Source organism: Scomber japonicus, chromosome 1, assembly GCF_027409825.1.
Source record: "Scomber japonicus isolate fScoJap1 chromosome 1, fScoJap1.pri, whole genome shotgun sequence".
Classification (NCBI taxonomy): domain Eukaryota; kingdom Metazoa; phylum Chordata; class Actinopteri; order Scombriformes; family Scombridae; genus Scomber; species Scomber japonicus.
In genome coordinates, this window is record NC_070578.1 from 9,463,409 (window position 1) to 9,476,016 (window position 12,608).

The 12,608-nt window shown below is 39.1% G+C and overlaps 1 protein-coding gene across 1 annotated transcript in view; it reads left to right on the forward strand.

Annotated features, from left to right (window-relative positions):
• cep89 (centrosomal protein 89) overlaps window positions 1-12,608 on the forward strand; it is a 52,327-nt gene that overhangs the window by 38,415 nt on the left and 1,304 nt on the right. Inside the window, 1 exon segment of the mRNA XM_053319537.1 lies at window positions 4,707-4,855. Within this exon segment, the coding sequence (XP_053175512.1) occupies window positions 4,707-4,855 (149 nt within the window).

Genomic DNA, 12,608 nt, shown 5'->3' on the forward strand with positions numbered 1-12,608 from the left:
ATCAGGTGACTTATCAGTGAAGTCATGCGATCATTTTTCAGAGGAACAACCCAAGTGTGCTGTTAGTCGTTGCAACATATTTCCAATTCTCCCCCAAACATCTACCTGCAGCCTCTGTCTTTTATTACGGGTAAGTAATTATTGTCAGTTGAGAGTCTGTTCTGATGTGCACTCCTGCACGTGTATACATATGTTTGTTTTTTTTTAATTGTTTTTCTCATATCCCTATATCTTCTTGAGCTGCTGTAGCGGTGAATTTTCCCCACTGTAGGATCAATAAAAGTTTATTTATCTTATCTTATGTACATACCTGTATTCAAATAAAAATCCATTAAATGAGAGTTGGCTGACTGACTTGTACTCTCAATGATTCTGAAAATTAATGTCCACATGTTCAGTAGGGCTGAACGATTTTGAAAAACATATTTAAATGCTACTATATTTGACGGAATGATAATGTTTGCGTCATTATTCTCATTCTCAATGAAAAACATATTTAAATGAGTGAGATTTTTGTGGGGATCAGTACCAAATGAAGACGGTTTCTTAAGTCAGTAGAATATGATATGCAGGCCAGGGGGACGGCAATACTTAATTTAAAATGATTTTTTTCACACACGTTTTGCCTTTAATAAATATTTTACCTCCTGCAGTTTGAAAAAAAAATGCAATTTTGATTAATTGTTCAGCCCTAATGTTCAGTATAGCAACATTCACTTACAGCTAATACTCACATACAAAATATACAGCACACTTGTGTGACTGAACGTCAGATTGAATCTTAAAAATCAAAAAAAAAAAAAACCCCAGTGAGTTTTTTTTTTATAGTATTATAAAAAAACAACAACAAAAAAAAATAGTTTATTCTGAATTTTTAGTATTTTTTGTTGTTACACTGTGAGGAAGGTCAGCCAGCCTCTGGGCTCAGCTTGGAAGGGGGTATATATTGTTTTGGCGCTGTTCAGCTTGCTGTGAGGGCTAAATGTCACTGCTTCAGCTGGGCTGATCTGGCGCCCTGCTGCCTCCCTGGAGGCTTGATGGAGTTTCAGGCTGGAGCTTGGGAGACTTTTAGCTTCCCAGATTATAGTTCTTCAGCAGAAAAATAGCCCTTCTATTCATTACAGAGCATAACTGAGAATTAGCACACTAGGTGGGAAGAGAGCTATAGGGCCATATTCATCTTAGGGCTAAGGCTCTTAATTAGCCAAGTACTCACTGTATAATGAGACCAGATTCAGATTAGTTTTCAGATGCATATTCAGAATCCACTTGTCAGCAGGACCCTGTAGCCACCCTGTTAAAGAGAAGGCCGGCAATCTGCTGTTCCTGAGCTCTCTAATGTTTGTTGAGTGCATCTTGAACGTGTCTGGCATGTGCTCATTTTTATCAAACATGTTTGATCTCGAGTGTTGCTCCGTGTCTTTGACTTCTCTTTGTGTGTGTGTGTGTGTGTGTGTGTGTGTGTGTGTGTGTGTGTGCACTGCAAATACCCTCTATGAAAAATACATCATCTGGTAAATGAAAAGCTCAAGCAAACTACAACAAAATAATAAGCGAAAGGATATCATGCACAGTTTTGGATGACCCCATATAGCATGTAACACTTAGAAATTTGAATCAGAGCTTTCACTTGTACAGACTGTGCTGATTCTAGACACTTGTAAACTTGCCCATGAAGTAGGTCAAGAGAAAATAGCCTGTGATTGTTGCCGACCTCTAAGTACGTCAGACTGCAGCAGGACGGTGGCTGACGACATATGCCACCACCTAATAATCACTTAGATGGTCACTGATGAAGAAGTGTGGTGAGCATGTCACCTCTGCAGGATTACGTGGGAGAGACTGTATTGCCTGTTCAGCTCTTTAGAAACTAGAGCCTGTGTGACATTGAACATCAGGCTGCTGCATGTACAGTATGTACTAATACTGATGTACTGTTACTCTTAGCTATCTGTTGAATGTTGAATGTTGTCTTTGTGCTTCTTCAGTGTATTCATAAGTCCTGAGCTGTGTACATGCTGTCAGATACAAACACACACACACACACACACACACACACACACACACACACGTGCACCAGCCTGCACTCACAACTGTAGTAGTGTTTATAAGGTGTTGGTAGATGAAAGCCAGATCAGATACTTAATCAGTCAGACACATTATTTTCGAGACTATGATTAACTGCTTAGCCCAGTGTTTGCTTATTTTTTGCCTTGCTTCCATACCGTCTGCACTGTTTGGCCTCTAACCTGCCCAGCATAGCTCACATTTAGCATGTCTAACAACAACACTGAGGTGAAAACTAGAGCATTTCAATATCTAAAATTAACAGTTGTTAGTCTGAGGATGCTTCCATGCAAATTGTTAAATATTGGTTGACACTATTGATGCTTGGTTGCTTAAAGAAAGACTGTACCAAAATACTAATAAGCTCCTGGGCAACTGCAGCTGCTATCAATAATTTAAAGTAGTAAAACAGACATTTTCAAATTGCCTACTGTCACAAAAAAAAAATTCTTCTCAACATGTCTAGCCATCAGCTAATGGTAACGTGTTCATAAGTAAAGCTGGATAATGAATGCACTGGCTAATCCTGTCAAAAGCCTTGAAAGCACATATCTCTGAAGCCTGTTTCATAAAAGCAGTTTGCTTACATGCAGATTATAAATAGTGCCTCTGTTCTGTTTCACAAATGAGTGTCACTTGCAAATTGCAGATGACTTTGCGAGTGATTAACGCGAGAGGGAATGATCTCATGTTGCAAGTCGCAGCTTGCATGTTGCAAATCTCTTGGAACTGGCGTCGGAGTTGTGGAGACATCACTGACAGCGAAGATGATGTAATTTGGCAAAAATGATGGTTTTAGCTTTTTTTAACATGTACTTGTATAACTTAGTATTTTTCTTCTATATGTATAATATTTTCCTCTGGCTTCAATTTTCAGCTATGAGCACGAGAATTCAATTTTCAACTAATTTCATATATTTCTATTCCATTTTATTATTCAGCCTAATTATATTCGCACAAGCTCACATGGATTCCAGCCAATAATAAAATAAGTCAGCATATAAAGTTACTAGTTTCTGTTTTTATGTTAGCAGTAACTATCAGTTGTTTGTTTTGTTACAAATGTAGAATGTGTTGTTTGCCTACAATGTTTAATGATGCTTATTTTTCATTGTATTTGCACTCATTCTGCACTCATGCTACTAAGATCATTTTACCTACTCCCATTTTTCTTTTTCTTTTTCTTTGAGAGCAAGCTGTGTTTCTGAAGAACCCAAACATTTAAAGACAAAATTAAATGGCATATTAGATTATTATTATTATTAGAAAATTGTTAGAATGTGAGAAAATAATCTTACATGTGGTCATAGATAAAGTTATGAGACATTTCTTTAAGGTCACTGAGGGGGAAGTGAAGTTCAAAGGTGAGGTTCATGTGTAGCACCTCATTTTCATAGCACACTGTTGATTTCAGCTATCTGAAGCTGTGTTGTATCTAATCCCACTACTTAGTTTTCCACTCAGTCAGCCACACGTAGTTGTTACAAAGTCTGTTCCACATGTACTTACTTATTGCATGTTTTTTGATGTTGAGAAAAGCATGGATACCACCTTTTCCTTGATTGTGATTGGTTAGCCGTACAAAAAAAAGGAGTCGACATCTGTTGGCACCTTTCCCCAAAAATGCTTCATACAGAGCAGACACATAGTAAATGAACGGTAGATGCTTTGCTGTTGCTTTCTGTGTGCAATAGGAACATGTTTGGATAATTGATGATTTGGTATCATAATTACTACAAAAATGGAAATGGTAGCTTCAGAAGTACAGCCTTGCAGATAAATCAGTATCAAATTCATCACCAGCAGTAAAACAAGACATTGTGCTTAACTGCTCCTCTGCAAAATGTCTCATAATCAAATCCAGACAAGCGCACCAGTCTATAATCCACAATGATGTCGGGTGAAAGAGTCAAAACAACTTAATTGTTTTACCCTTTACCAGGCAGACATAGTGATGAACTCCTCCGTACACAAACAAATAAATAGCCTGGTAGAAGTTAAGCACACAAGCTCTCTGTCCTTACACAGACCTTGTTTTCCTCATCACTAAATCTCCAACCGCAGAGCAGCAACACACAGAATCTATAACCTCTATGTGTTTGGAGGGGTGCGTCCACCTCTTCTTCTCTCTTTAAAATGTTTTCACTTTGCCTTGCTCTCTTTTTTGCTTTATTGCCATGACTGTTATTCTCCCTCAGCTGCAGTAAACCAATTCACAGAACAGTAAACATGTACTCCACCTGTATGAGTGTGTGTGCTGCACCACCAGCAGTAGTTAAAAACTGTCAGCAGCCCCAACAGTTGCTGCTCTGTTGATACAACAACTTCAATGTAAGTCTAAAGGACTATTATTTTCTTGACACACACATACACAGACAGACAAGAACACACCCTGCAACAAATAAACAAAAAATGCGGTACCAGCCTTTCCACAAAAGATCTGCAGATTTGTGAGTGTGTGTGTGTGTGTTGTTCCTCACCTTGTCCCAATGGGTGCAACTCCCCCTCCTCCATCCCACTTGTCTCAGCTGCGCTGTCCTTCATGTAAATCCACCTCCTTCATAGCAACACTCCACATCTCATTCCTGTGTGTGTGTGTGTGTGTGTGTGTGTGTGCTCTGCTGTGCTGTGCTGTGCAGGTGTACCGGAGGCAGGCGTCAACCAGACTGGCAGCGTTGGAGGAGGCAGCGGAGGGGAGAACAGCTTCCCACCAGAGGGAGATCCTTCACCTGCAGAGGCTGCTAAGAGAAAGACAGGAGGCTGAGGAGAGACTACTGCAGTCCAAGCGGTAGGAGGGGAGGGAGAGGGAAAAAGAGAGAGAGGGAGGAGAGAGTGGAGAAGGAGCGGTAAGGGGCAGGCAAGCAGGAAAAAGGGAGGAGAGTAGGGAGAGAGTGTGTGAATGAGAGGAGGAAAAGAAAGACACAGGTGATTGTGTGTGTGTGTGTGTGTGTGTGTGTGTGTGTGTGTGTGTGTGTGTGTGTGTGTGTGTGTGTGTAGCTTAATAAAAAAAATAAATAATGGAGAGAGACAATGACAGGCAGCAATAAGGTGCATGGAGGCAGAGCCGGTCATATCAACAACACAAAACAATTACTGACTAGAAACAGAGAGAGAGAGAGCGAGAGAGAGATATGTCTAGACAATAGAGCTGTAAATCATCTGTCTTATTCTGAAATTTTGAATATTTCAACAAGAATAACCACATAGCACATCTGTATGGTTAATTATCAGCTGATTTTAGCTTAACATAATGCAGATGTATCAGTATCTGTAAAATAAGAATAAAATACAGCACATCAATGTCAAAGATATGTTGTGATGCAGTTAGATGTGCGAGTTAATTTAGAAACAGTGTTGCTATTACACATCTTGTCCACAAGAGAGCACTGATTCTATTTGAGCTGTTAAACGTCCTGCTGAGACCACATCTTCTCCATTATTCTTTCACCACTAATTACTAGAGATCTTTTCATATTATGTGTTAATTATGTTAAAAATGAATATAATATATGTTGGGCTACAGACATCATTTACCCAGTTCAACGATGCAATGCGCAACTGGGAGTACACACACAAAACTACACAAAACAGCAACACATTGTGCAGCAACCAACACAACACTGTATTATCTCTATATGCTGTACAGTTTCTACTCTCATCGCCGTGTTCAGGAGTTAGATGCTGACATCACCGTAAACCGGCGAACACAGAAGACCATACAGCTTCATTTTTACATTTCTCTCCACACTAAATCAGTTAATCTGGGGGGATTTCTGGGGATGAACAACCACGTCTGCTTTGCAGCAGGAAGTAGTGCCTCAAGCATTTTGTTTTAGAATTACAGAGAAAGACCTCCTGGTGTGCAAACAACATCAGTTGGTGAGCAATAATTGGTTTGATTAAATGTGATACTGAATATAATGAGAATGAGTATGTATTTATACTGTATGTATTCTATTTATGTATGCAGTGGTTTTTTTTCTTGTTGACTCTTGAGAAAAAACACTTGTAAGAAGAGAAGAGCGATCTTGTGAAGGTTGCTGCTTGTAAATGATAACCTCAGGCTGCTGCATTAAGCTAATTGAATTGTCCTGGTGAGATAAACCAACATGTTTGTAACTCTGGTCATTATACAAAGACATGGCAAAGAATTACATTGCTTGAAATGACAGGTACAGTATAGTATGACACTGATGGAAAAACAAATCCCTGGTGGTACTTTGCTGCTCCTGAAACAATCTCCCACTTCCCCTTTGTTCCCCTGTCAGTATGTCTGTTTTTAGCTTGTTCTCTGGGCCCGCTGCCTGCAGCTATCAAATGAAAGCTAGCTAATCAGATTGTTAGAAGATCCAGTTGTGCTCTGCCCAGGGTGATCAAGAAATCACACACACACTACTACACACATTATGCACAGTACTAAAACCTACTGGTTTTACCAAACCACTAACCACTGCATCACTGGCTTTGAGAAACCACTTTCACCACCAGATCACCTTTACCTATACATGCACTGTACCCTTCAGGACCCATCGGTTTTTGAGAAACCAGTTTTCCCTGTTCTCAGCTAGGATTTCCGGAGTTCAGCCCAGTAGTGATCTGCTAGGCTGAAGTCAAACTTCTCACCTCCACATAGAGGAAAAATCTATATCATCCTCATTCTCTTTTCTCTCTGATCCACTGCTTTGTATTCTGCCCATGCTGCCGCCGCAGAGATACTGATAGGTTGTGATGGCCGCCTGCCTGCTGAGTTCTGCGTAGCCTCCAGGGAGGCAGCACAGCCTGAGACTTCCAGGAGCTCAGGAGGGAACTGAGCCTTCAGATCACTTTCCTCCCTTAAAAGCAGCCCTATCTTCCCTATACCAACCCACAAACTATAGAAAGAACTGCTACATATGAGGGAAGATTATCTTTATCTTTTGATTAACTTTACATATTTTGATTTCTTTTAGCTAATTGCATACAACATTCGGAAAGATTTTGGATTGGTTGGATAAAATATGTGTTCAGGGGTTTGTGGGGAAAGCTTTATAATTGGTTGAAATGGCTGGAACGGGTTAAAATGGTATTAAGAATGGGTTGACAGTGAGTAAAGAATATACAGTTGTATGGGTTTATGTAACAGGTGTAAAGTATTTGTAGGTTGATGAATTAATTGAAAACATGTATATGGTATGTGCAGTGGTGAATGTTTTGACGTGATAATGGTGTATAGAATATGTAGAATGGGTTTAGAGAATAGCTTTGATTTTCTTAAGAAGGAGTTTTTGAAATATTATTATCACATATTACATTTTGTTTGAAATTAGTGTAAAATGGGCAGAATAAGTTTAGAAAGTCGGGGAGCACAGCGCCTGCCTGTTACATGCAGGGTGAACATTTATTTTAAAAAAATTGGTTCAACAACTCAGTCCTAATTTTAATTCAGTCCTCTTCCTTTCATGCCTGTTGAGGCCCCTGGTTGCTTCAGCTTTAATCTCTCCTGTTTTCACACACTGGAAAATATGCAGTGAAAATCGCTGACATTATTTTATGTTAATGGTGTACACATGGGGGACCTGATACATAATTAATGCTAAAGCCCGTGAATGCAGATAAACACATTTTAGTAGTACTCAATTATCCGTTGCTTTCCCAACAGGTTGAGGAGTGTTTGTGAGTGTGCTGCAGCACAGCGGAGAGGATCAGAGGGGGGAACGTGGCTCTCGTGTTATTCGTGTCTTGGCAGCTAACGTTATAGGTTTGAAAGTTCCGCACATCGGAATAATTGGATTATTAAACTGTTTTGACAGTATTTGTTTGGGTCACGGAGGATATGCATGTAAACTACAGACAGAGAACACTACAGTACGAAGAACTTGTGAAAAGACTTGTTTGTGAAAGGTCAAATTTTCTTTTGTTTATAGAGGTCAAAAAGGACCAGCAGAAATGCTTACTGAGTTGCAGTGCTAGAGAAACCAATACTTGAAGTAAAATAGACCCTTTAAAATTAATTTAGGATTTGCTGTATCATTAAGAAATAAAATCAAACTATCTATATCATACTGAATTGCATATAGCATCATTCCTTTCTATTGCATTGAATCAAATTGTGTGTCGATTGTGAATCATATCACATGGTAGTTGCGTCATATGTATCTTTCATTGTTGGCAATGCATCACTATCAATGTGCGTATCACATCAGCCTCAGTGATTTGACTAATTCTAGAAGTAACCAAGTCTTTTATGACTTCCTACATCTTGTTTCAAGAATATATCTGCTGAAAAGCACTTAACACTGTGACGAGTATGTTCTTTACCAGATGACAGTGATGAATGTTGATTATGCAGTATAGTGACCTTTGCAATCAAAGCTACTATATTTATTTTGTACCCATTGCTCTCCAGCTGCTCTCTGAAAGGTTTGTTTTGTGGTTTAATGCAGGTAGAAGGCTGGTAAAGGAATACTTTGCTGATAGTGGGACTCAGATCACATAGGTTATCCATAATCCCTTCTGCAACCTGCACCTACATGCTATGGCTCATGCCTACCGACATAAACCACAGTTGATATGTTAGTAGTTCATAGTGTTACAATGTAATTTGTGTCTTTTATCATAGTAATAAAATGGGATTAAGACCAAGTTTGTGCTGGGCAAAGTTGGATGTCAAATTCAAAACTTGTAATGGGTTTCTCTCATCAGAAACAGATCTCAGAATATGCCGATTCAATTTTGGAAAACAGGTCATATGTACAAATGTCAGACACGTAACTAATACTATTACTACTCAGCCATTGTCTGATTTGATCTATCACTTGTACATGAGTGTATAAGTACTTATACTAATATGACACTCTTCTACTCAGAACAGAGGTCCAAGACTTTCTTAAAATGATTGTCCAGTACTAGTGGAAGTGCTGTTCCCTGTGGCTGTCTCGCAGCCAGACCTGCTATATAAACACTCTACTGCTCAGAATAACACAGAATAATGGTAGTTTCTGGGCTAACAGGGCAAAGAATAATGAGTAGCATGTTGTTCTGTTGCAGAGCGATAGACCAAATCCTCAGATGGCTGCAGCTTACTGAAACATGTACCGTGGCATCGGAGCTGCTGCTGAGCCTTTCTCTATAGGTCAGACTGCAGCTGTGTGGCCCAGTGGTCCCCAAAGTTATCCCACCAAAACATGCATACACACACACACAAACATAGACCGCTATTGAATTTTCCATCTCTTATAGCTGCAAGATTTCTTTGTTTGTTGCGTAGCTTCATAGGGAACAATGATGAGGGTGGTTGCCATGGGTAACGCATGTGCGCATGCAGTTTGAGTTGGAGGTAATTAGCAGACGGTGGAGTTTGTGAGGTTTTTCTCTCAGGAGAGACAGGGGAGGGACAAAATGTTTTTGGTCCCAGTCAATGACTGAAAGAAACATCTTTAATTAAAAATGAGGCACCACATTGTCTAGTCTGTTCTCAAGGTAGAGACCACAGTAATCAAGTCCTAAACAATAGCAGAGGTCAGTGTTCTGATCATTAAAATGTCCCCCAGATATAAAAAGTGTTTATATGACCTTTTTTGATCTCCCGTCTGTATGGGTAAGTTTTGGTTATGCAAATAAAACTACTTGACTAGATTACGGTCATAGTCTTGTCCAGATATTTCTTCACAAACAGGGTCCCTGCAGTTTTTAACCATAGTTTTCTTACCTTGAGACTAACTGGTAGGTATTATAACATTAACAAACTCAGAATGAACAGTTTTAGATGCAGCAGAACCAGAGCTATTATCTTATTTGTTCCACACGTTTTCAGGATTTGGTCATTTTCACTTGAGGCAATTTATCAGATTTTACACAAAAGGCTTTCTACAATTTTTTTGACATGTGAGGCTCCAGACATGTTATCGGCTCTGTGAGGCACACCGGTGCTTTTGGCGAAATGCCAACATCGGCATGCTAACATGTTTATAATAATAATGTTAACATGTAGGTTCACAATCTTCGTTTTTATGAGCAAATGTTCTGGTTTCAAAAGAAGATTGAAGAGATTTCATTGTTTCATGTACAAAAACACAGCAGACTGCAACGTTAAAGGCAGTGAAATTACTACTACTACTACTACTACTACTACTACATCCCCGACTTTATCTATGCATCGTAAGCGGAGGTTTACTGTTTACATTTTTAAACATTTATGAACTTAGCTCCCAGAATGTGGAGGTGCAGTATGTTCACCTTCTTCAAGGCAGCAGACGGTACACAGATTACCTGACATACAGTGTGCTGGTGTTAATTGGTGCCAGCATATAATAATGCTGGCTAACTGAGTCCAGACAGAGCAGCTGATTGCTTTAGTCGCTGACGTGTGAAAAACGTATGACAGAGGAGCTTTGATGCATCATCCATTGTAACAATTGCAGCACACACAGGTAATTATATGCTGCCTCTATGGAGCTGTTACTCTTTTGTTATCACCATCTCTCCTTCTTTCCTGCCCTAGTGAAGTAGTGGGTTTTTAAAGAAGTTAATTGATCCAGCATGCTTGTACTTGTCCCAGTGTTGTTTTTCTTGCACTTAAAAAACCAAAAAGCCAAAGAATGATTAGAACTGGCCCATGAGCATGTTGAGAATTTAGTTTGAGTTGATCTTATACTGTATATTGCACAAGCAGAAACTTAAAAATGTGAATGTCATGATGTGTAGGAGTTTTTTTTGGTCAATAATATGCAGAATATACAAAGTTAGTAGACATTATCATAATTTTCTAGATCTATGGCTGCTGGGTTTTTTTCAGCCTGACTTGTTAGTTCTCAAATATGTCACTATTTCCTAATCTCATTAAATGTTGTGGCTAAAACTGAAACTCTGAAACACAGATTACAGTTTGTGTTGTGGCCACTAATGTGAGGTTTTTTAGTTTAGTTTAGTTTGGTCATTTTCAATTTATGCAACTCAAATACACATGTAAATTAATAAAGTAAAAAACATTATGTCCTTATTTTTTCATCTCCTTTAGAAATAGTGACAAACCAAAAAAAAAGCAGATTGGTTGATGGTCTTATACCTTAAACAGATTACAGCTCAAAGTAATGGATCAAATAACTGCAACATCCCTCTGACAGTGTGATGGGTAACTTCTCGAGCTCAAGAAACATTTAACATGGTTGATTTTTTTTTTCTCTACCACAATCCGTGGTATTTGAACACATGTCACACATTGAAACTTGAACTAATTTTATGACCACAGCGTGACCAGACTCAAATGTCATCACATCGCTCATTTGACTGGCTAAATAGACTAATGTTTCTCAAAGTTAAATAACTCACTATGGAAGGAAACCTCAGAAAAGTGCCGCCTATGGCATCAGTTGAGTCTGAATGTGTGAACACATCTGTCATGCCACTCTGACAGTTATTCCCATATGATCTGAATGCAGTATAACACCCTGGCTGAGCCCAATGATTGCTGCTTTATTTAGAAACACTCCACTTATTCCTGCATTGTGCCTGGGGAGTTTATTTGATGAGGAAGTGCACATCCTTAATACTCGCAGAAGTGAGTGTTATGGCCAGCAGGAATTACTATAAAGCCATCAGACACACTGATGTTTTATTGATAATATCTTATTGAAGGAGGGGGTGTTTGGGCCACTAGTTGATCAATGTGTGTAATCATAAAATGTAATGAGGTTTAATCCAATCCTAAGTGTGGTTTGTTTTACCTGGACAGAACACTGCCATTCACAGTGATATAGCATCTTGATTTCATTAGTGCATGTCATAGACACCTATGGTAGCTGACTGCTGGCATTGATTTTTAGGCTGACACACAGACATATACACACACACACGTTCAAGGATTTCAAACTAGAAGACAACTAAGAGCACATTTAATATATTTATTCCATCTTTCTCTGTGTTGTTAACAGCTGTTTAAATCCTTATTTATTTTTATACTTTGAAAATACAATTGAGCAGCTAGTCTTGGGGCGTTTGTTGCTCAGGAGGTAAAGCAGGTCGCCCACTAATTGGAATATCAGTGGTTTGATTCCCGGCTCCTCCAGTCAACATGACGAAGTGTCATTGGGCAAGATACCCACAAATTCCCACCAAAGGCTGTACCATCAGTGTGTGAATGTGTGTCTGAATGGTTAAATGTGGCTTGTAGTGTAAAAGCGCTTTGAATGGTCTGAAGACTAGAAAGGCACTCTACAAACACAGTCCATTTACCATTTAGTTTTCTGTCTGGTTGGGTAGACAGCCTTTTTACAAGCATTGTAACTGACATCACAAGATAACTGATAAGAGCTCAGAGCTGCACCATTCAAGAGATAATGAGAGCAATGTAGTGCTCTGCACAGTGTCGGTACTCTGGATATTGTGTTAGCACTCTGTGTGTATATATAAAATAATACAGATTTTAAACAGGATGTCCTTCAGTTTACTCATGTTGAAACTCTACATTTTGTCGTCTCAGTGTTGTGAACCACCTGCAGTCACAATTCTGCTTTATCACATCCTGTGGGCCTTTTTCTCTATATCCATTACTAAATACAATTCTT